This window comes from Brachypodium distachyon, chromosome 3 (assembly GCF_000005505.3).
Source record: "Brachypodium distachyon strain Bd21 chromosome 3, Brachypodium_distachyon_v3.0, whole genome shotgun sequence".
In the NCBI taxonomy this organism is placed as follows: domain Eukaryota; kingdom Viridiplantae; phylum Streptophyta; class Magnoliopsida; order Poales; family Poaceae; genus Brachypodium; species Brachypodium distachyon.
In genome coordinates, this window is record NC_016133.3 from 11851565 (window position 1) to 11876041 (window position 24477).

Below are 24477 nucleotides of genomic sequence, written 5' to 3' on the forward strand. Positions count from 1 at the left end.
TCTACTCCCTCCGTCCCATAATTCTTGTCGTTGGTTTAGTACAAATTTAACTACTAAGGGGATCTGTAGTACAACAAACAACAGTCACTGAAGCTCAGCAACACAAATTTACACTGCAAACTCAAAGCAACATTTCCAGTTGGGCTGTAAATCAATGCATTTCTAACAAAGGTCTGGATGTTTACAGGAAAAAATAGTGATGCATTTACATCAACGTATGACAGATGGGTTTCTAACAAATCATCCTATCAATGCTCTGTCATTTGGCTTTACTCTGGTCATGTGCTAGCCACCATCTCTGTTTTCTTATCGAAGCTGGAAGTGAGCAGCTTGTTGATCTCAGCGAAGACATCATCCACTGTGGTATCTCCTTTTACCTAAATTACAGAGGACAGTGAAGGAGACACATTGAAGGGTTACAGCATGATCGTCATTTTGCATCGCTTAATCAATGATGATTTATGTTTACTCTTTTTCAATCCTACATGAGTATACATATCAAACAAAAGGCCAGAATAGTAGTTCAAGGTACAGTAGCACATGACCTCAACAAAGAGTAGAATAATGAGAATGCCATGGAGGAAATTAATAACAGTAAGAGTTACTCCATCTAACTATCAGAACAGAAACATGTCTGCAGTTGTGAAGGACTTAAGATTAATCTTTTTTGTGGACTTCAGGTCAATCTGTGATAGAATAACTAGACAGAATATGGACAACATGAAGCAGAATAGCATATCAGCTCGAGCTGGCCAATGAGGAAGAGCCTTCTTAGCTAGAAAGAGATACATTCCCCACCTTGACTATAACATCTTCGTATATTGATTCCAAGGACTCAATATTTTGATAATGAGTTTGCAGTCTCAGCTTAACCTGTAAAATAACAGAAGCAATCAAATAGAATTGTCTGATCAGAAAAGAATAATCCAACTAGGTGGCAAACTTCACAAGGTTCCATCATCATAACAAACAGCTCAAGAACTGGTATGCTGCATCTGCAACTCTAACACCTAAATTCACAATTATCCTTCACGGTCACAGGAATCACAGTACTGTCAGCTCAAAATAGTCCTCGAACATCGATGCAAAGGTCTCATAAACATACGACTTCCATACATTCAGTTCCTGAGTGTTTTTAGTGGATGTGAATATAACATTAATGTACAACTTCCATACCATGAACGCATGGTCCATAGAGACATGACATGATATTACTATGTCAAGCTGGTTTTAATTAGTAACAGATAAAAATACGTGTTGTAGTAATGCTATGTACAGCATGTCTAATAACAACTGAGCAGTTCCACCTAGTCTAATAATAAATGAAGAACTATGTTTGCCATTTATCTTAACTAGTATCCCAATATGCAAAAAATATGTACCTTTTCTTCCGTATCATCAAATCTTTGTGTAAGCCTAGATGCAATTTCTTCATTCTCTGGTGGAGAGTACTTTAGATGGTAAATTTTCCCGGTTACAGGATCAAGCCGCCTTCCAACCACCCTTTCAACAAGAAGTTCATCCGGAACCTACATTGGCAACGAATGAGCTAATACTCTTGTAAAAAAAGAATGAGCGAATACTTACACTCCATTTATGTTTAATTACTAAATTACAATCAGTTTCAACGCAATGGAGAAAGCATGAAACATACACTGAATGCATATTGCCATATTAATATATTCAAGTGATAATTAAATGCTCGATTTGAAATTGTAAATCTTTCTTCTTATGAAAATGGTGAGTATCTAAGGGCAGGGATGGAGCTGCTTCATTAGCACTGGTGTCACTTGACACCAGTGGATTTAGCAAATTCTTCACTAAATTAGTGAAAATTCGTGTCAAATTGTGAGGAATGAACCCAATGTAATAGAGATGAACCCATAGACATTTTTAGCTTGCTTCGTCCCTGTACTACTAAAGAATTTTTTTTTATCTCGATTACCAAATAAAATGGTCATAATTGGCAGCGTGTGTCCTTTTCAAGCTATTAGTTAGACTAAGGTTTAATACCAGCAGGGTTTCAAGGTGTGGGAGGAGTATTCAGACTTCAAAGAAACATAATTGGTACTACTAGTACCACAATAAGGTCAAGTATGTTTCAGAATTTGCAAGGCATGTCAATAATTTGACATGGTTGGGCTTGAGCACTTACATCCAATAGAATGAAAATGTCAGGCCGGATTCCAAGAGTTTCCAGCGCCATTGCCTGTGAATTGCTTCTTGGGTACCCATCCAAAAGCCAACCCTTTTCCTGAGCATCTGATTGCAGAAGACGCTCCTTCACCATCTGGCAGAAACCCAAAACCGTTTCTCAGTACTATCACTGATAACTTGAATCACATACAAAAGGCCAAAACATTATACCCACATTAACAACGATCTCATCTGGAACCAGCTGTCCCTTCTCCATGAATTCTTTGGCCTGCTTCCCATTCTGAGAGCCCGCGGCGATCTCCGCCCTTAACAAATCTCCAGCTGAAATGTGCACCAGACCATACTGCAAATTACAGTGCCCGTTACTCGACACAATCAAGGAAACTAGTCTACGATCCTCACGCAGACACAACTCTTATCTATTCTTTTACCACATTGTTGTTCTCAACACACAAGGTTTATTTACAAGCTACACATGAACTTAATAGCTGGGACAAGGCTTGAATCCAAATTCAGACAATGCATTACGAAACAATGTGAGTTGAATCATTGATGTACAAGGTTGAAAATCCCAATCCCCAGATCACTTACTTTAGCCTTGATGAGCTCGCACTGGGTGCCCTTGCCCGACGCCGGAGCCCCCGCTATCATGACGTTGAGGGGACCAGCCTTCGCGGCTGCCTCCACGGCCTGGAATTCCCAATCAAGATTCAAGAACCAACAATTGAGAAGGCCGGGAGAGATACATCATATCATGCATGCAACTGTGCAACAGATCCTTGGTATTAGGCAAATAGGGCAGACCTTGGCCGCTCTAGGCGCCGGCGACAGCCCGCGACGACGGGCGGAGTTGAGACGGAGGGGGCGGGAGCCGCCGGCGTGGGAGCCGCGGAAGAGGAGGCGGCCGCGGGGAATGGACCTTTCGATCGTCACGGGTGGCGTGGAGAGGCAGGAGACGGCGGCGGCGGCCGTGGAAGAAGCCATGAGCGGCGCCAGCAGAAGGGATGCGAAGACGCCGTGCTGGGAGGGCTGAGAGCGGCCGCGCCGGCGGCAGAGGAGATCGGAGATAGAGAAGGAGAGGGTGGACGTTCTTGTTTGTAGCAGGGGAACTCTCTCAAGGGAAACAAATAAAAATCGATTCTTTTCCCCGGGAAAAGCACACACACACAAAAAGAAAAAACACACACGAAGAAATTAAAAAACAAACAGTTTTTCAGACTTAGCATGAAATTTAGTCTGAAAGAGAGGAGAAGCAGACATTTTGGGTACGATAATGTCAAAAAGATGTCATGGTCAGTGTTTGCAAAGGACCGGGATCTGCATCGGTCAGTCAGTGACCGGTTCTTGTGCGTGCCATTTGACTAAGCAACAAAGCTCACATCCCAAAAACATCCCTCCTCCTAAGACTATTTTCGTCTGGTTTTAATTTCTCCAATAAATAACTCTATTTTCTTTGAGAGCAAACTGCTCCCAGAATAAGATTTTAGAGAAAAAAATGACAAATGAATATCACTGCTCAAAGTATTCCAAACATTTTTTCTTCTGAAAGTTTTTTAGGTGATGAACAGTTGTTGTCGTTGTAGATGGCACTGATGAGATGAACAGATCCGATCGAGACACTGCTCAAAGTATTCCAAACTATTTTTAACTGATAATCTGAACAAGAAGAATGCTCCTTTCTTTTTTCTCAGTTCCTGTCATCCTAAACAGTTTCTGACAGCAATGTCGGAAGCACAAGTCAACCCTTGTAATCCTCTGTACTGAGTTGAAATCCTGCAGAGAGATCGACCGCCTTTTAACTCTTAAAGCAAAAGGAGGAGCTAGAAAAGGCCGATCTTGGTTAGATTCAACGGGGTCCAGTCCATTCCATCCATGGCCGCATGCACTAGCTAGTTATCTTCAGCAAACAGGTAATAACTGCCCCAGGTGTTGGTTCGATCACTTCCCTGCTTCCACTTCACTAGATGGTATCATCATCTTCTAGCAGTGAGTGAGTAGCTACCTACCTAGCTAGTGACTGACAAGGTCCAGCTGAAAGAGACTGCACACCAGGTGTTCGATCATTTGCCTGACAAGGATTCTGCATAACTGTTTGTTGTTAACTTGTCGTTGGTTCATCATGTGTGCTGGAGAAGAAGTGAAGGATTTGCATCTGGAGACTATATGCTTCTTGAAGTTCTTGATCGGGACTCAGCCATTTGTGGATTGTTCGAACCGCCTGCATCAGAAGAGATAGCGCACTACTGCATGCACACCAGGTGTTCGATCATTTGTGGGGCGAAGACTCGCATTTCTCTTTTGCTTTGCCATGACAGTGTTTCGGCAATAATTTGGGTTGGGATTTTGGGAAGCCCATGTGTCTCGTTAACTCGTTGAACAATAATGAGCGCATTTGCCTTTTTTCGGTTCACATCACTCCGTAACCCATCTTGATGAATCTGCTTTAGTTTGTGTCCCGATGTCCCGACGATTGTCGCTTCGTTATCTTCCTTTCTTCTTTCTATCCTTTCCTTATTCGTCTATTTACTTTAATTGTTAATGCTGCTACTGAACAGGAATAACTGCTAATGCTGCAAACGGATGCAGTTCCCTGAATGGTTCTTCATGGAACCCAGTCATTGGGCAGGAAGCAACTCTATTATCTGGGCCAAGGGCATCAGTGAGAAGATCTGCTGCAAGAGTACTATGCGAGGTATGGATCTACCTCTTTGCCAATTACTTGAATCTTTTCATGCTCAAATAATTGATCGCTTCTGTGCTTGAATGATCTTTGCCAATTACAGTTTAGAAGAAACTGAAGCTGGGGCCAGAGCAATCAGAGGAGCCCTGACTCATCATTATGAACTTGAATCTCATGCAGTGTTAGGATAAGTCAACAAAAGCTTCTTATTATCAGGTCCACTTTGGCTCTGTAAATGGGCATGGCATGCAGAGCAGACAGGACATATTTCTGCATCACCACCTATCATCTTAAGCCTACTCCTTAAGCACTAAGGAAGAGATCTGTACCAAAGTGTAGCCATTCCAGTGACTTCTATATATCATGGATGATGGTCCTTTTAGATGGGACAAGATACTCTTTGGGTGAACACAACTGATGGTTATAAACTTACACCCCCTTTGCTTTGGCATGCAATTAGGCAGGCCAATCATGGAGGAATGGAACTTAGTTAGGGGGCTATCCTATATAGGTTTGCACTTTGTACCGTGCGTAGATTAATTAGTAAATGATCTTAAACATGCATTGATCCCTTTTGCTAAGAGATTGTCCCTGCTGAAGGAGATGCATGCAAGTGGGTAAAGCTGATATGTGAAAAGATGGGTGTCTTTCTAGTAAAGCTCCCCCATTTTACATATAAGGAAGAGATACTAAACAATATGTTAAGCTGGAATATGAGGTGCTGTCGTTGCCGAGAGGATCAAGAACAAAGTGACATTTCTTTCTAGGTTATATAAAAAGGTAGTACAGTTTGGTAGGTTCTTAGGAGGCATTTTTTCTCTCCAAGTGAGGATTTCGAGGCATATATGTTGATGCACCATGGAATCGTATGCTTTGCTTCTGCGTTTGTGTCAACAGATATCTGAGTAAGCATAGAAAATCCAAATTGTCGGGTTTAATAAACATGGGCAATCTTTGGTTAGAAAACCAAGGATATATCTTTGGTACTGTTTTCGAGTATCCGACATTCCGACTCTAGTGCATACTCCATCCTTCTGTTGCAGTTACAAAACCACTTCTGTTCGGTAACATCGACATTTATATCAATACCACCCACAGCTGAAAGAATTCCCATCTAATTTTTAAGACTCAATTTTTCCAAGACCAGGACATTCACTATCCTGCGTGTTCATCAGAACAGAAGTTCACATGTTCTTCATGGGTTTACTCTTCAAAGTTTACATAATGCAAAAGTAAGAAAGGATATCGAGAAACAGGTTCAGGTTCAGTGTTACTGAATTGTCGATTTCCTGCAGAGCAAGGGGGGAATGAAAGCAAAGTCCAGGAGGAGCAAACTCACTTTCAGGAAAAAGACCGAAGTGGACTGAGGTTTCAGATGGAGCTCCAATTGCCGCTGCATCCCCCCACAAGACACAAGGTCAGACATAACCAATAAGGAGATGCACATCCACGCGATCACTTGTATTCCGTTCGATTTCACGCACTTCCGAGGATGGTTGTATCCGTTCATACTTCAAAACTTCCCGTTATGCCTTGACTTGAACTTTGAATTTTGATGGACATCATGTGATTATGATCTCTTATTGCCTTATCACCAGATAACCCAAAAATAACTATTTAAACAAAAACATGAGCTGTAATTTTGAACTCTACTTCCCTCTTTGATGAATCGACAGTGCTTCTGCCATCAATCTTTTTTACATGGGATCAACATTTGTAATAGGAATTCTGTAACCTCAGTGAATTACTTCTATATGGCCATCATTATCAGTTCATACTTTTAGTCAGACCCCACTATTTCACTTACTACTCACCAAGGCCCCCCAGAAAGCCACCTGCCTTTCTCATCATCTGCCCCTCACTTGCCTTTTAATTATTCCATCCCACAGTTACCTCAACACCATAAAGACCTCTCTCGCACACACTCACAAATTGCACACACACCAGTAGTACTGAAGTAATATAGCTACAGCTTGGGACAGGCCATGAGGAGGAGCTCTTCAGCTGCACCTAGCCTGAAACAGGAGCAGGTAGATGCTAGCAATCTTCAGGAAGGTGTCCTGGGCAGCCTTGAGCTTAGGCTTGGCATCTCTTCAGACAATGGTCTGAGTGGTGGTGGTGGTGCTACTAGTACTGGTCCATGGCTTGGTGTTGGAGTGCACCCATGGAGCCTGGCTGCCAGGCAAGACAAGGCAGCCCTGGAGCAAGCTCAGCAGAGGCCTAATGAGTGTCCTCCCGCCCAAAGGTTTGGTTATCTGTTAATACACACTAATATCGGTTTCTTCAAAATCTAGCCATGAGAACTTGATGCTATGTTAAGCTGAAAGGATGCATTAGTTCTGACCCTCTGGCAATACAACCTATATATCTCATGAGCCCATTCATTCAAGAATGCTCTGATTAAATGAGGTTTCATGTAATAACAAATTAAAGTCTGTCCTTGGTTTGTTCTCATCGGAACTTATCCTGGAATAGCATAAGAAACACGTATCAACAAAACGTAGAGAAGAGAATAAATTAGATTAAATTAAATAGTGCACTATATGTTGGGAGACAGAATTTGCATGTAAAGAGAGGAGAATTATAAAAGCAACAAAGGAGAGAAAAAAGAAGGGAAAAAGAAAGGTTATAAGAAACCAGACAAGCAGAGCACAACTAGGGTAGCAGTATAATAGTGACATGTCTCAAGTTATTTTAATTTCTTCCTTGTTTTCATAAATTATGACCAACTCACCAATTCTTTTGCTAACAATGTTCAGAGAAGATCGCCCTCAGCTGGTCGGGTGGCCACCAGTGCGCACGTTCCGCAAGAACCTGTGCACCCCAAGATCTGCATCTTCTGACGACCTGAGCAAAGTGGAACCCTGCTCTGAACAAGAAGAAGACCATGGAAACACTGGAGTTTCAGGAGGACATGAGAGGCCAGCCATGTTTGTGAAGGTGAACCTGGAAGGCTATGCCGTCGGGAGGAAGATCAACCTGGCGGCGCACTCCGGCTACGCATCGCTGTCTGCAGCACTGCAGAGCATGTTCCATGGCTTCCTGTCAGGTGATGATTCAGCAGCTCCATCTTGGTCATGTCACTGATATTACATAAAGTTGCCTGCCTGACTGAAAAAATTTCAGATGGATATGGGAGGATTGCCACCAGAGATGATGAAGAAGATCAGCTGGGCATGATGATCAAGAACTACATCCTTCTGTACGAGGACAACGAGGGCGACCGCATGCTCGTCGGCGACGTCCCGTGGGAGTACGATCGAGATCGATATATCTAGCTTAGCTAGCAGCATAAATATCTGCCATTAATTTCTTCTGCTGAAGCCAGAGCGGCCATTGATGAATCGATCTTTCTTTCATACACAGGATGTTCATCGCATCGGTGAAGAGGCTGTACATAGCTCATGACCCTAGAGCTGATCACTGAAACCTACAGCAGCAGCAGCAATGGTGACAGCAAGAACAGTGGTGTGTGTTGTTCTTGATGGTTGATGCTGCGGTCTGTTCTTCTGACAAAGTTCACTACTGCATGTTGATCTGTCAGTGACCGGTGTTGTTTTTACAGCTGCAGGAGGATCATGTGCTGAGGAAGTTTCTGTGCATCTCTAGCAGAACTGCAAATGACCCGTGCACGCATCTCGAGGAGCATGGACTGTCCAGATATGCATGGCCTGCCCCTCCAATGGGCTAGCTGCAGAACAATCTGCATCAAAGCTCTGAGTTAGCTCACCTGTTAAACAGATAGTAATTTTTGTTTTACCTTGTAGGAAGTTTTGCTTGTGCAATCGAATCGGGCCAGTTAAACGTTCATGTAAAAAATTGTTGCCGATTAAGTGTTAAATCCTCTTCCCCATGTAAGCGCATTATGAACCTACATGCACCTTTGCGCTTTCATATTTTGTTTGTGGAATTTGTCCAACGTTGAACGCCCTACTTCTCTTCTCTCGCTCCATCCTTCTTTCGCACCACAAGGCCACAATTTAAGGGATGACGATGACCTAAGCTCCTTGGCGAATTCTCAACTCACCCCCTCCCCCCTCTCGTTTCGACACCCACCGTTGATATGACGGTGACTTTATCGCGCCTCTTGAAATTTACATCCCATGGTGGTATATTCCCCTCATGTCATTGAACCGTCACCTTCCCCTTTTGTTTGAACAACTGGGTGAAAATCCGTAACGGTTGAGGCAACTTCTCCTCATCATTCTCACCGTACAGCGAGGAGGGCGGGGAGAAGAACGCAACACACTGAGAAAGAAAGGGGGAGTGATGGATCGGGCCACACAAAGCTGTCCACAGCTACAGAAGACTCGGCTCGGCTCGGCCCATCTGAATCGTTTCCAAAGATGGCCAGCATCGAAAGGCCCACGTGTAGCCCAGTTCATAAAGCCCACGAACGATCCTCAGGATTTCCAAATCCCCAACTTCTTCTTCTTCCTCCTCCTCTCGCCTCCCTCCTCAGATTTCCTCCCCCAAATTCTTCCCCTTCCCGGGTCTTTTTCTTCTTCTCTTCCTGGCGCCACGACGGCAGGCAAGCCAGTGAAGTCTCTACCGCTACTGCACTGGACTCTCGTGGATCGATTCCTCTTCTGCTGCTGCTGGTAAGAAACCCTAGCTTCTATTTCCCCCAGCCGTGGCAGCGAGCAGCCGTTCGCTCTCTCCGCTGCGGATTTTTCTTTTCCATTGCCTGGTGCTCCGGTGGTTCTAACAAAGGTTTCTTCAATTAGGTTCTGCTAATTCGTCCCCCCGCGCGCCGCCGCGCGAGATCGATTCCCGCAGGGCTCGGTGCCAGCCCAGGTGGGGAACGAACGCGGCTTATTTAGTATTCCAAGAATTTTGGTCTTTGGGTGCTAGCAATTGAAGGGGAAGATGAAGCGCAAGCGCGGGCGTAAGACGGGCGGCAAGAAGAGTTCGTCCAAGACCACCCCCGCAGCAGCAGCAGCGGCGACGACAAGCGCTTCTTCGCCTGCGTCCCCGTCCAGCCCAAGCACAGAGGAGAACGTCCCAGCAGAGAATGTGCCGGTCTCTGTTGCCATCTCCACCCCGGCAGCAGCGCCTGAGCCGCCCCCTCCTGAGCCGGAGAAGAAGGCAACCACGGCCGCACCACCAGCACCGGCGGTGGCAGACATACCGTTCGCCAAGCCGAAGGTGGGGGCAGTGTATGGTCGTGTGAAGCTCAAGTTTAAATCCTCCAAGGCTTTAGAGCCGAACCGTACTTCATCAGAACCAAAGGCGCCCGCCGATGCTGCTAAATCTCAGAGCGCTGCCCCTGAAGTGAGCAGGCAAGTTGCTGCTGATAAGGGTACTGCTGCGCCATCAGATGGGCAGACGACTGATGGGCAGGCGTCGGAGTTGAGTGGTTCTGATAAGGACAAGGTGGCGAGAAAAGTAGGAAGCATCAAGATCGTATCTGCGGGGTTATCTTCTCCAGTAGTACAAGATAATGCCCAGGACATGAAGGCTGATGATGTAGACGAGCCTCTTCCAAGTAAGCAAGAGACTGCTGTAGGGAATGAAGACAGCGAGAATGCATCCGAGTCGAGGGACTCGCAAGAGTTGGACGTAAAGCAGTCTACTGTAGAACATCAGCGTGACGAGAAAGAGTTAGCTGCTGCACTTGAGGTGAGTACGGTTTTGCTTAATTTTATACGGTGTTTTTTTATTATCCAAACATCACAACATACCAATCTAAACAAGTGAATTACTTGGAAGGCTGTAATGATATTTTGGTTGCGTTTCTCTTTTGCTCTCAGGCTATTAAGAAGGTTATGAAGATCGAAGCAGCTGAGCCGTTCAACACCCCAGTGGATCCTGTTGCTCTGGGAATACCTGTGAGTATTTTTCGTGTATCTTTTTCTTAATTATCTTCTTCCAGATGGTCTTACACCCTTAGTGGGCTCAGTCCCTCATAAGTTTTTGTGTAGTATCTATCACTTCTACCTAATGTCTTTAGTGGTGTAGTATTGATCACTTCCACTGAATGGGTTCAGATATCCATTTTTTTCTCTATTTGGAAGTGGGTTGCTGCCATACTTGCTATTTCCAATTATATGCTCGAGTAACTGAAGTTTTGGCTAGTACATTCCATTTCACTGTTCTTGGATGGTTATCATAGCTTATAGTGCTATTTACCTGTAGCTAAGATGACAACTCTACCTAAGTATATGATTATTGGGCTAAACCTTGTTAGGCGGGTTTCGTTGCTCACAAGAACGAGTTCTGAACGTGTATCTTGTTTTTCTTGAACACAGTATTGCACATGAGGATCACTGCATCCGCGGTTTCTCATTAGATTTCTGTAGCTGAATTCTCATCATGATTATCGTCCTAACTACCCAAGCAACTAGTTACTTGTAATTCTACTTATGGATTATTTTTGCCCACTTTATTTGTGTATGACTTGTTGTTTTGCCTTGACATTTCGCAAATTTGTAGGATTATCTTGATGTTATCGACACTCCGATGGATTTTGGCACAATATGTCATGATTTAGAACATGGTAACAAGTATATTAATTCAGAGGATGTCTATAAGGACGTGCAATTTATATGGGATAATTGTACCAAATACAACAGTAAAGGTGATTACATAATAGAGCTAATGAAACGGGTGAAGAAAGCCTTCATGAAAAATTGGCTGGCAGCAGGCTTGTATTCTGATGTGCAGGAGAATGGTAAGTGTTGGACAGATGACACTTCCCGTTTCTCCATAGTTTATATACTTTTCTAATATTTAACTTGCATCTGAGTTGTTGTAAATAGTTCGTGTTTCAAGTAGTAAGATTTGTGTACCGCAAATGAGTCAATACCGAGGGACCGATGTAAATCTTTTTTATAGTGAAAGCCTCTTTTATCAACTCATTACCATCAGTATTTATGATTTTGCCTTCAACTTCAAAATGAAGAAAACATTGCGGATTTGATTTTTCCTTCTATTGTAGATTTATTTACTAAATACAACATAGCAAGTAAAAGTGGACTTCTAATATATAGTAGTAATGCTATTATATCACTCCCTTCCACATTTCATAGCGGTGGAACCGTGGAAGTTTAACAATGCTGTACACTTCATGATCAGTTTTTTGAGTTGTATGCAGTTTTTTCTTTCCTGATCGAATACCTGTGTGACTCAAATATATGATGATTGTTCTACGCAAAAATTATAGGTGGTAATGACAACACTGGCGATGAGGATACCAAAGGTAGTTCAAAAAGCAAGTCTAAGCAAAAACGGCGACGCCCAGGGTATGTAGTTAATGTTGTTTGGCAGCTGCGTTTAAGTTATCTTTATCTATTCTAGAGGCTATCATGTAATACCAAGTCTTATGTGCTACTTTCCTGATCTATGTTTGTGCTGCAAGTTGAGGGGCACACCATTGTTCCCCGAAATGAATTTGTGTATTTCTAGCTAAGCGGTGCATCACCACCAATCAACACTAAGGACACACATATTTTCCTTGATTATTCCTTTCAGCTTAATATTTTAACCGTGCCATCATGTTCATGAGGCTGATTATTACACGTGGTGGGTAAGTGGCAAGCGCACACATATTTTCCTTGATCATTCCTGTTAGTTCAATGTTATTCAACGGGAACACAAAACACTTTCCAATGGACTTTCTATTGAATAGAATCGCATTAGCTCAATATGTTCTGCTGCTGAACTTGTGGTTCTCCGTTACTGACATGTTATTCTATGTTCTTACTTGATGTATTTGAATACAGGAATGATCGACACAAAAATGACTGTGCATGTGCTGTTTGTCAAGTTACACGACGTAAGAAGGAAAGAGATGAGATTCTGTCTATTGATAATGAAACCACTGTAATGAATAATAACATCTCTGAGGAGCACAACATGGAGGTTAGAATCAACATCTAAATCCTTGGTTTCGATGTCCATCGCATTCTCTGTGTCCTGTCTATTTGAAATTTACCTCTGTTGCTTCTTTGGGGCTGGGCTGAGATTGCTGTATTTCCTAATGTACTCCTCTTTCTCTAGCCACTCACTTTATGATCAAGTAATACCACACTGTGTTTCCTAATTGTATAATCATAGCTTTTCTTGCCATTCAGTTGTTATAGTGGTGGACTGGTGGTTGTGCTTTTACTCCCTATATATTTGGCACACTTTTATTCACACTATGTAAATTTGTATGGATCACCTTCACCTTGAATGCTTGAACTAACTCATGCTTTGCACGCCAGGTAAATTTAGATGTTAATTATCCTGGTAGTCAAGGCGTAACCTCTAGTCAGGAGCAAGCACGACATACTGATGAGTATAAAGCAACAGTGGAAGCAAACGATGCACCGATTCAGATGGAAAGTCCTGGAAAATTCCTCAATAATCCATCTCCTGACTATGAAGACGAGGGCTCCAGACAATACTCAGAGGAAAAAGAAGAGGAGTACAAGGACATGAATAGTCAGGACGAGCATACTTCCACTCAGCCTAATGATGACTCAGAAGTTGGGCATCACCAACAGAAGGTAATTTCAACCAGAGAAATTTTAACTTCTTTTCATCTTTGGTGGTGCATTATTTTATAATATTGCTAGGATCAACTAGGCAAACAAAAAGCTCTTTATCTTGTTTGTTGGTTTGTTTTCCAGCCTGCATTCCTATCTTGAGAGCCCAACTATCAAATTGTTCTTGGCAATGATTAATCACATGGGAATATTGCATCAATTGATTAGCATTGACTTACATTTCATCATCTAGGCCTACAAACTGCACTTTAGTCACCTGAGGATTGTTGCTTTGGTCCCACTCACATGCCCTTCAGTACACATATTAGTGCACATTGTGCTTTTTCTCACCCTGTCGGTACACCAGTTAGTGTACATTTTGCTGTTTCTCTTTGCTACTGTACCCACACAGATCTTAGTAACCAGACCAGGAGGCATCATAGTGAGCTAAATTTCATTTATGTATGCATGTATATTTTCAAAATAAAATGTCAACTCTTCTTTTGTGGTGTCACCACAGGCACATGCAGAAACCAGCCAGGAGGTTGAAATGGAAGATTTTCCTATTCAAAAGGAGAACCAGTCATTCTTGCAGCTCTGCGCGCGCCTTTTCCCCAGCAAGCAGAGCTCTGCTTTCAGGGGGCGCCATTCTTTGGTCCGTCAACAGCGCCGAGCTCTGTTAAAGGAAGGCCCCCTACACGCCGCAATGACAGCGATGATGAAACGGTAGGATTCCAGTGGAGATTTCTTGGCAAGGAAGCTCCAGGCAGCTTATGACTTTGGGAAAGCTCTTCCCTCAAGACATGGAAGCTGGTAGCTGATTAGTCGGAACATTTCTCCAATCTCAGGCTGCTTCGGTATGATATGATGTAGGTACGGGATTAGTTGGAGAATACCTGTCCATTGTGTTGGAGAAGAATTCTCCTGGTCTACACTTCATTTTTGTATCTAAGCTAATTGTGACAGTCACATGTTGTCTCATTGCTTGCCGCCCTGGCATAAGGTTGTCCTGAAGCCTATAATTCTCAAAGGATTTAATTAGTATTTTCTGCTGATTCTTCTTGCCAACTGCAATCTGACTCTTGGGGTTGCTTGTCCGAACCCAAAACAAAGGTTTGATTGGGATTGGGATATGCATAATTCAGAATTGAGTATTGGCAAGCGAAGATTTTATACATTCTCTATTCAGTTGGTCCTAAACCTGTCACCTACTCCCTGAAATTGCCTTAAGACTATATAATAATAAGAATCATGTGTGGACAAGTGGGACTTTTTGTGGGTTTTCTGCTGTTGCTTACCAGTAAAATAGTGACACTTGCTAGCTGGTACATTTATTCTTGTTCAACTGAGACCATCTGGTGAATATTCAGGCACCACAACACTTGTTTTCTGACAAAAGGGGTAAATTTGTATCTTGATCCAGAAAGGCTGGGCAGTCCTTAATCCCTGTTGAATCTCTACATTACTGCGAGCATCAAAATTATGCTGACAATTACTGATTTCTTTTTCTTTGTTTAATTTTTTTCTTGAATTAGTAAGCACGGCTGTCCTTTAAAAAGTGCATACTTGTTTGTAATACGGCCAACGTAGGTTTCAAACTTTTGCTTAAAGGAAAGTTCCCAGGCCACGTTTGAAGGATGTACTGTGGAGCTGGAACTTCCACGAGGTTAAACTTGTCAAGAGAATAAATGTCAAAGCTTTTACTGACCAGTGAACTACTACTGATCCTTGTCTCAGCCGCAATGGACAGAGCAGAGGAGCTGTACATACTACACTAGTAAATGCGTATCATTATGCCCTGATTCTTCTAGTAACAAGTTTTCATCATCAAGAAGTTTTGGTTACTTCTGTCTAGAAAGAGCATAAGAGAATAGTAGTAGCTTCCACACTGCTAGTATTACTAGTACCATTAGAGATGCTCTAACAAGTGCTTATGCACTAATCTGCCTCCTGCTGCATATTATCAACAAGATGATAATCAGACAATGATTGGGATTTGGAATTAAGCAGCTGGTGCCTAGCTAGCTTAGCTTAGCTAGCTGAGGCCAGCAAAGTGAGGAAGGAAAAAACCTAAGCTCTTAATTTTGTTTGTAGCATTGACACTTGAATTTCAACGGACCTAGTCAAGTCTACCAAACCAGAACCACAACAACCTCATCATCCATCCATCATCACCATCAGCATCATCCATCATAATTTACATATATATTTTTGCTAAATGGTTTCTTACAATAATAAAATATAAAAGTAAAAGCCAGGCAACCAACCAAACGCGTTGTATTGGACTTATTCCCCATCCTTTGTTTCACCTACAACCCATTCCCAGGCCACAAACCAAAGCAAAGCTCCGAAGCTTGCTCCTTTTTCATCTTCTTCTTCTTCCTTCCATGAGATTGAGATCCATGTCCATGTCGTCTTCTTCCTCTTGCTCCCAATGCTAATGTCTCGCCGCCTCAAAGACTTCGTGACCACCACAGCACTCTTCTTCTTCCTCCTCTTCGTCTTCCTCGGCTCCGGCGCCGCCGCCGGGCCCTCCAAGCGGCAGTTCTCGACGGTCGCCATCACCCACACCTCCAACTCCACCATCGTCTGCGCCCTCGTCCTCGACAAAGATGACTCCGGCGCCAGCGGCGGCGCGAAGCTCCGGTGCGTCTCCCTGCCGTCCGGCGAGGTCACGACGTACCCGTCGGCGGACGTGCCGTTCAACGCCATCGCCGCCGGCAAGGACTTTTTGTGCGGGCTGATGGCCCCCACCGGGGGCCATGCGGCGATGCGGTGGTGGTCCTTCTCGGAGGAGAAGCTGGCGAACCGGTCCCGCCCCGTCGGGCGGCGCCTCTACTGGGGCGCCTCCCTCCGCTCCATGGCCGCCGGCGGCGCCCACGCCTGCGGGCTCTCCGACGACCACGACCCCACCTGCTGGGAATGGCCCTCGCTGTCGCTCCCCAAGGGCCTCGACTTCTCCCTCATCGCCCTCGGCCATGACTTCCTCTGCGGCGTCCTCAAGAACGACTCCGCCGACCTCCGATGCTTCGGGACCACGGGCCCCACGAGCTCGAGCTCGTCGTCGTTCATGGCGCTCGCGGCCGGAAGGCGCCACGCGTGCGCTGTGGACGACAAGGGGCGGCTTGTCTGCTGGGGGGAGGGGAACCCGGCGGTGGTGGAGGGCGAGCTCCCCAAGGAGATGGCGGCCATGGCGCTCGGGCATGACACGACGTGCATCCTCGGCGGGGACGGGAGGGTGCGGTGCTGGGGCGTGGAGGTGCCGCCGGAGCTGAGGACGACGGCGTTCGTGGCCGTCGAGGCGGACGGCGGCGCCGTCTGCGGCGTCGTCGCCGTCAACTACGCCGTCGTCTGCTGGAGCAATGACGGCCGGTTCGCCGCCGGGAAGAAGAGGAGCAGAGTGGTGTTTAATGAGACGATGCCGGGGAGCTGCGCGCCGAGGAAGAGCTGCGAGTGCGACGTCGTCTCCGGCTCCGGCGCGCTCTGCGGGACCGGCGGCGGGAACGGCGCCGCCGGGGAGCTCGCCGTCTGCCAGCCCTGCAAGGTCGCGCTCTCCAGGCTCGTCATCTCCAACAACGGCAGGACGGCGGCCGATGGCTCATCGGAGTCGGAGAAGAAGAAGATGCCGCTGGTGGTCGGGCTCAGCGTCTCCGGAGCAGTGGTGCTCGCGGTGGCCGGAATGGCCGTCGTGTTCGTGTTCAAGAGGAAGAGGCCGGCGTCGGAGAAGAAGAAGAGCGTGCGGCTGGGGGAGTCGTCGTCGACGGGTCTCTGCCGGGACATCGAGTCGAGCATGGCGGTGTCGCCGGCGTCGGAGAAGAACAAGCATCCCCAAACAAACAACCGCCCTCTCGGGTGCGAGGAGTTCACGCTCAAGGACCTCTCGCGGCTCACCAATGGCTTCGCGGAGGAGGCCAAGATCGGGGCCGGGAGCTTCGGGTCCGTCTACCGCGCCACGCTCGCCGACGGCCGCGAGGTCGCCATCAAGCGCGCCGAGCGCCGCCCAAACTCCTCCGCCACCGGCGGCGGCGAGCGGCGGCGGCAGCGGCGCCGCTTCGACGCGGAGCGCGCGTTCCGGTCGGAGCTCCGCCTCCTCTCCCGGGTGAACCACCGCAACCTGGTCTCCCTCCTCGGCTTCTGCGAGGAGCGCGGCGAGAGGATCCTCGTCTTCGAGTTCATGCCCCACGGCGCGCTCCACGACCACCTCCACGCCGACCCCGCCGGCGCCGGAGAAGACAACCATTCGGCGTCGCCGCTGTTCACCTCCTGGGAAGCTCGGCTGCGGGTGGCGCTGGACGCGGCGAGGGGCGTCGAGTACCTCCATTGCTACGCCGTCCCGGCGATCATCCACCGCGACATTAAGCCCTCCAACATCCTCCTCGACGCCGACTGGACCGCCAAGGTTTCCGACTTCGGCCTCTCCCTCGTCTCCTCCAACTCCGGCTCCACAGCCACCACAACCACAACAACCACAGCATCCACCTCGTCGGCGTCAATGGCGACGGCGGGGACGGTGGGCTACATGGACCCGGAGTACTACCGGCTCCAAGAGCTCACCGAACGCAGCGACGTGTACAGCTTCGGGGTGGTGCTGCTGGAGCTCGTCACCGGCAGGAAAGCGATCCACCGGGACCGGAGCTCGCCGGAGGGCAGCGGCTCGCCGCGGAACGTGATCGAGTTCGCGGTGCCGGCGGTGGAGGCCGGCGAGGTGGAGAAGATCCTCGACGGCCGCGTCCCGCCGCCGAAGGGACACGAGGTGGAGGCGGTGGCGCGGGTGGCCAAGATCGGCGCCGAGTGCGTCCGGCCGAGGGGCCGAGGGCGGCCGGTGATGTCGGAGGTGGTGGCGGAGCTCGAGTGGGCCGTGACGCTCTGCGAGGAGTGCGTCGTCCGCAACAACTCCGGCGGGAGGAACTACAGCAGCAGCGACATGTCGAGGTCGAGGAATGGCGGCGGCGGCGGCGGAGACATCTCGAGGTCGGAGTCCGACGAGCCGAGCCCGTACCACACGAGGGAGCTGGAGTTCAGCTTCCATTCCGGCCCCTCGGCCTCGGCCGTCTTCTCCGGCTCCGGTGCCGGCGCCGGCGACGGCGGAGGAGCCGCGCATGGAAGGTCCTACTCCACCATGTAAATTAAGGATCTCATCATTTTTTTTTCTTCTTCTTTTCTCTTTTGCATACATTGTTGAGCTCCGATTAATTTGTGTAGGATGAAATGGATTAGTTCTTGTTCATAAAAATTTTACAGAGGGGAAAATTAAAACAGAGAGATCAGAAACAGTTTCTCGTTTTGTTATTTCTTCCCTTGCCACAGTGCCACGGATGGATTTGCTGTAAATTTGCTGAGGTGAATTAGTTTTGACCTTTTTGTGATCTGTGAATAAGAAATTTTTCAAAATAAGCCACATGTTTAGTTTGATACAGTACAATCGAAGAAGATTTGATTAGTAGTGGGTGGAGGGATTTGTACTATTGTACTTCTGTGAGGACAAAATAATCAAGCTGCAGTCATAACATAGTACTGCTGTACTACTAATTAACACAATACCTACTTGGTAGTAATCAACAACAAAATACATGGAGGCAATCATGAGTACAGTCATACCATGACTTGATTCTCTCTACCCTCATTTAGTCATTTTCATTCTCACTCTATTCCAAGTTGCTAGTAATTATAGGGGAGTAGCTATTTGGTCTAGTAATTTGTTACTTATACACGGATAACAGGTTAAACCTAGGACAGGAAAACATATACACAGGGAGACTTACATATATACACTACACACTAGAATAGAATTGAAGCAACAAACAGCCAGATTTCTTGCAACTTACGCACAAGATTAATTAAAGAAGGAGGACATTTTGAAGAAACTTGATGACATGAACTCAACTATCATTGCAAGTAGTAGTACTCCACAACCATGCATCAAAGCTAGCTAGAGCATAGAGCAGAGCATTTGGGGGAGGTTCCAACCGATTTCTGCTTACCAAACACTGAAGAAACAAAAAAAAACCATAGTACATATGAAACAATCAACTTAATACTCATATGAAACAAATTCGGCGGTATAAGTACGCCGTCAAAGACACATAAACATATGATTGTATAAAATTTCTGGTTTGGACGGTGAACCACTCGAAGAAGAAAAAAGGCGGTGGCGACATCGACCGTTATAACCCAACAGGCAACCGACTAGGGTTACGATGTCTAAACAAATAGCTAAGTACAGTGTTAAGCGACTAATATGAGTATGAACAGGAGAGGAGGAGAGGGTGGCCACCACTTGCTTGTTTCCTTCCACTAGGCAAAGAAAAAGAAGAAAAGGAGAAAGAGGCTAGATTGATTCCATCCAGACTAGGCAAAGGTAGCTGGACTAGACCAGACCGTTTCACCATCCAGAAAAAAACAAGAGAGAAAGAAAGAATAGAGAAATGTCAAAAAAGGCTTTTCTTGCATTTTGTTGGTGCACAACAAAGCAAGCAAGGCATACATGTTGTTTTTTAATGAAAGGTCAGCTCCTTGAGATGAAATGGAGAGAAATGGGACTGGGTGGGGCCCCTGGGAGGAGGGGAAAGGTCAACTGATCCAAAGGTCAACTCCAGACACACGTATATGTTGGGTGCTAGTACCATTTTTGAACAGCTAGCTTGTGCTGTGGAGAATTGAATTGAAAATTGGGTTGGCTTGAATTGAACTCTTCTTCTTCTTCTTGATGTCATATGCTGCTGCAAATTGCATTTTCATTCCACGCGCTAGCTGTTGCAGTGTGGACAGAGCCAAAATTGAAGAAGAATGAGAAGGATCCAAGAAGGAAGTTGTGTCCTAGGCTCCTAGCTTTGTTTGATCCGGGACGTCGGCGCCCACACATATATATTCAGAGTTTCAGACAGTCTCTTTTTCAGAATCAAAGGATGGATTGCAGCTGTTATATGCCGTGTACACGTGTGTGTTCTTCCTTTGTTTGTTTGTTTGCTTGTGTCATCGATCGTATCGATCGACCAAGCAAAAGCAAAAGCAAAAGCAAAGCAAGTGGATGCATGTATGGATGGATCATAAAGATGGCCGGCTAGCTTCTTTTTCCCTTTTTTCTTCTTTTTATGATGGATAAAAACGCTTGAATTTAACTTGTTCCCAGAAGACTTTTTTTACTTTCAGTTTCACAACTGAATTTGACGGATTGTATATTCTCGTCTGAACCCGGCCGGCCTGCCGATCGATCGAGGAGTAAAGTATGTACTCTGTACATTAATTTGAGACGATCGTTAACTACATATATATGGTCGTTTTCAGAGTGGTTTGTTGATTACTTAGCTAGCTTCTCGATTAGTGGATTTACTTTTCTTTCTTTGCAGCTATAAAAGCTGGAAGCAAAACACATACACTCCTACGTTACGTAGTACTGCACTGCGAGTGGAGTAAGATCGATCACAGCCTGCGTAGATCAAAATAGAGGGTAATACTAACGATTATTTGGATCTAAATGTCAGTCATCTAACTGTCAGTCAGGTAATCACCTACTAGTAGAAAAAACGTTTGCTTCGTACTGTAACTAAAGACAAAATGCACCTTCCACCGTATTGTAATTTGGTCCAAGGCATGCACGGAAATTAACCCTCTCCAAGTAATTATATATATGGAGTAATAATAATATAACATATATACGGAGAGAAATGCCTGTATGAATATGTCATTAGCTAGCTGACTAGATGTACCATATAGATAAATAGATCGATTATAATGGTCTATCGATCGTAGATGCATGCACGAGCTGATGAGCATATGCATGCATCTGCTTACCAAATCTAGTAACGACCCAAGAAAATTAGGACGGTTGAAGAAATGACATGGACGATCTATGATGAAAGCGTTGCTTCATTTTTCTTCTTCGTATTCATCGGTCCGTTGTTAGGTCCAACTGTCGTTTTATTTATCAAGTAGTGAAACAAAAATGCACGAGATATATTTTTTTTAAAAAAGGTCAAACCTCTCGGTCGATGCATTCTTGAATCGAGTTACCATTAACTGCATAACAACATTAATATGGGCATCTCCAAAGAAGAAGTGTCGTTGATTTAGTACAAACGACAGTCATTACCGGAGGGAGCAGCAAAATCTTAAGAAAGAGAAGATGATGAATAAGCGTAAATCATACGTGAAGTCGCGTACTAGTTTCACGGTGGAAATCCAAATAATTTGGATGTGTCTATTTTATCTTTAAGGTTCATATTATTACATGAAGGGTTTTGTATGTACCAAATCACACCCTTCACTAATCACATACACACATGTAATTAACGTTGTAAAGGGTGCATGAAGTTAATATATATAATTAGAGCGTGGAGTACCTCGTGTATATGTGCCTTTTTTTTGTCAACTGTTTGACACTAGCTGCAGACTCGACTGCAACGTTTACCTGCTACGTATGAACTCGGATCAGTATGAACTCGGATCATCTGATCAGCTTTGCCCACACACACGCATATAATATATATATATATATATATTTCTCGTTAGTAAGCGATTAGTCACCCACCTCAGGAAATTGAGAAAATATCACACTTGCATTAATAATTTATAGTCCGTAAACTTGGTCGCTATTTCAGGGAAACCGTGTAGCTAGCTAGCTAGTCATCAGTGGTTGCTGGCTAAAAGCTAATTAAGCGCAGACAGCGACATTAGATGGTAGCTTCTCATCATCATCCACATATCCACTTGTTTCAAAACAAAACAAAACACCAATTTCCTGTAATTCTGATCACAAAAGAAACAAGTTAATGGCGTCAGTGCTGCAACTAAATTATATACTTCTTCCATCCCAAAATAAGTGTAGACGCAATTTGTCTAGATACGTGCACGTTTCATTGTGTAGATTCGTTCGTTTTGAAGAAGAAAAAAATGCGATATTTATTTTTGGAGGGAGGGAGTAATTGTCCTTTTCAGGTTTAGTATCGAGAGGCTGTTAGCTGCTGGCCTGCTGCATTTCATGCATCATCCTGCATGGCAAATTGTCAAAAGCTAATTAATTATCAGAAAGGAGTATCCATCCATCTATATCTAGATGGTGTCCAAATCCCTGTATGTTTCGATCACAAACTTTTGTTGTTTTGGAAGCTCATGTAAATAATTAAAGATCAGCATGCATCCATACATTCTGAAAGGAACCTTGCATGCAGCTAAGTTAGCAGCCATGGATGGATCGATCATAGCTAAGCGTCGCTTTCACCGCTAATTCCTCCCTCACTAATTTAATCGATCATAAATGATCTCTAGCTTAGTATATACGTATAGTTTGTAGGAATTAATATATGCCCAACTTAATCAATTGAGTATTGTTGTTGAAAGATTAATAATCCATATAGAATTTTGAATCTGTTTCAGGAGTTCAGTTCTCTCAACTTAGGAGTACAACTTACAAGGGTTGCGCTGTTGCCATCAGAGAGTATGAATCCAGTTCAGAGTTCAGACATATAAAGTATCTTATCGAGTAAATTAATTTGTTTAGAGATATCATCAACTGACAAAATCAACACGTCCTGTTGATGTCACAGCTGCAGTGCACTGCAGTTCAGACATATGGATCATCAGGGAGCTGAAGATGTCAACGATCTCTTGCAGCTGACTCTTGACCAGATCACATCAATCTCGAGTCTGAACCCTTAGATAAGGCTAACTGCAGCTAGCATCATGCTAATGTTAATGATGTGTACTGGAAGGTTTCAGAAATCAGAAATGACTTTGACTGACCTATTATATATCCTTTGAGTTCATACAATTGACCGTCTCGTGCCTCACGCGTGCGCTTCCACTGGTACACACTACAGCATATATGAATTTTAAGTGAGTACTGTAAAGATGTTTGATGTAAGTTAAATAATTGACAGTGGTGGTTAGCTTAATTAATTTAGTCTCCCACATATGTCTGACCTGGAAAATTGAGATTATATACACAGCTGCAGATCTATATATCTGCAGTCCCTAGCTACAAGTGGCAACTATGGCAAATAGTTGCGCAAAATCTGCTCCAATTTGCTTGTTACCTTATCGAACAATATATATTCGACGCGGGCTTAAGACACGACCCGTCGTATCGGTACCACGTGTTTGTGTTTGCGGGTGTGCCGACTAGAGCTAGGTTGAGTAGAGCTGATTAGACGAAATTAATGGTTTTGATTTGCAATGCACATATAGTTGCATGCATGGATTGATTAATCCTACAAAAAGAAGCAAAGCCTCTGTCACATTAGTCATGCCATTCAATTTCTGTTGAAAAAAGTGCAATCATCCATGGTTAGCTTATATTTATCACATGATAAACACAGGATTGATTGAGTATTTGAGTGAGTGATTGACACTGCAAGTATGAGGAAATTAACCATCATTAATTTTCTTTTTTTACTTCATGCATGAAAATATTACAGCAGAAAGCCAGAAACAGTTGCCTATCTTTAGTTTCCTGAACAAAGAAAGCTAGTCTGACATTAAATTTCATTCTGAGTCTGGTTACTTATTCCAACAGAGTTAAAAGGAAGTATGAAAATAAATCACGATAACAGCATCTTGATGAAAAAACAAACAATTTGTTGTTTCAGATATATGAACAGAGATGAGATGATAATATTTTAACCTGCATAAAGGTAATTAGGTTAGGTAGGTGACAACCGAAGGAAGTAAGCTCCTGGCTGCACACATGATACCTGTCATGCATCTGCAACATGGGAAAGAAAAAAAAAATCCTCACCAAACTGCAACCTATCAATCCATCTGAATCACTGCTTTTTCCTGCAACAGTTCATACCAACCAGCCAGCCAGCAAATCCATCAAACTGTTACTCAAACCAAACTGATTTTAACCTCCCTAATCAAGTTAGTGAATCATCATACCTTCTTACACAAGTAAATGTTTTTGGAAAATTCTGCATCGTGTGCATTTCTCAGCAAGAAACTCCCTTTTATGATGTCAAGATCATGAAAAGATTTTGTCGAATTAAAGGGAAAACAAATGGAAATCAGTGTACTTGAAAAGGAAGTTAATTTTTTGTTGCGGAAACTGATGTGGAAAACACAGGAAAAAGCTATGATCACTAGCCTTTTTCCAAACTAACAAAGGAACCTGAACCTGAAGCAGACATATGGCCACCAACAATCATAGTAATTAATCTGGAAAGGCACACAGCA

General features: G+C 44.6%; 4 protein-coding genes across 8 annotated transcripts; 3 read left to right on the forward strand and 1 right to left on the reverse strand.

Moving 5' to 3' along the window:
- Positions 1-34: 34 nt before the first annotated feature.
- On the reverse strand, positions 35-3300 carry LOC100840739 (adenylate kinase, chloroplastic). Its single transcript, XM_003571250.4, has 7 exons — positions 2962-3300; positions 2749-2847; positions 2372-2500; positions 2156-2290; positions 1383-1529; positions 799-873; positions 35-377 (listed from the first exon to the last, which is right to left on the reverse strand). Exons 1-7 carry the CDS (start codon positions 3139-3141, stop codon positions 279-281), a joined length of 864 nt encoding a protein of 287 aa, XP_003571298.1. The 5' UTR covers positions 3142-3300; the 3' UTR covers positions 35-278.
- A 521-nt stretch (positions 3301-3821) lies between these two features.
- LOC100841339 (auxin-responsive protein IAA25) lies at positions 3822-8731 on the forward strand. 5 transcript variants are annotated; one of them, XR_002964358.1, is made up of 8 exons: positions 3822-4067; positions 4713-4849; positions 6133-6254; positions 6820-7082; positions 7597-7886; positions 7964-8090; positions 8204-8336; positions 8403-8731. XR_002964358.1 is itself a non-coding variant. In XM_024460473.1 (8 exons), exons 2-7 carry the CDS (start codon positions 4738-4740, stop codon positions 8262-8264), a joined length of 975 nt encoding a protein of 324 aa, XP_024316241.1. In that variant the 5' UTR covers positions 3823-4067; positions 4713-4737; the 3' UTR covers positions 8265-8305; positions 8403-8731. The 5 variants fall into 5 exon arrangements, 4 of the variants coding, with proteins under 4 accessions (XP_024316241.1, XP_024316242.1, XP_024316244.1 ...); XM_024460473.1 differs by having other exon boundaries at positions 3823-4067; positions 8204-8305; XM_024460474.1 differs by lacking the exon at positions 3822-4067 and adding an exon at positions 4076-4415 and having other exon boundaries at positions 8204-8305.
- A 541-nt stretch (positions 8732-9272) lies between these two features.
- LOC100831261 (bromodomain-containing protein 3) lies at positions 9273-14363 on the forward strand. Its single transcript, XM_003573230.4, has 8 exons — positions 9273-9438; positions 9565-10459; positions 10591-10668; positions 11273-11510; positions 12003-12081; positions 12562-12700; positions 13045-13329; positions 13829-14363. Exons 2-8 carry the CDS (start codon positions 9707-9709, stop codon positions 14036-14038), a joined length of 1782 nt encoding a protein of 593 aa, XP_003573278.1. The 5' UTR covers positions 9273-9438; positions 9565-9706; the 3' UTR covers positions 14039-14363.
- Positions 14364-15582: 1219 nt separating this feature from the next.
- On the forward strand, positions 15583-18702 carry LOC100841644 (serine/threonine-protein kinase-like protein CCR4). Its single transcript, XM_003571253.4, has one exon. The coding sequence runs from the start codon at positions 15743-15745 to the stop codon at positions 18431-18433; it is 2691 nt and encodes an 896-aa protein (XP_003571301.2). The 5' UTR covers positions 15583-15742; the 3' UTR covers positions 18434-18702.
- Positions 18703-24477: the final 5775 nt, after the last annotated feature.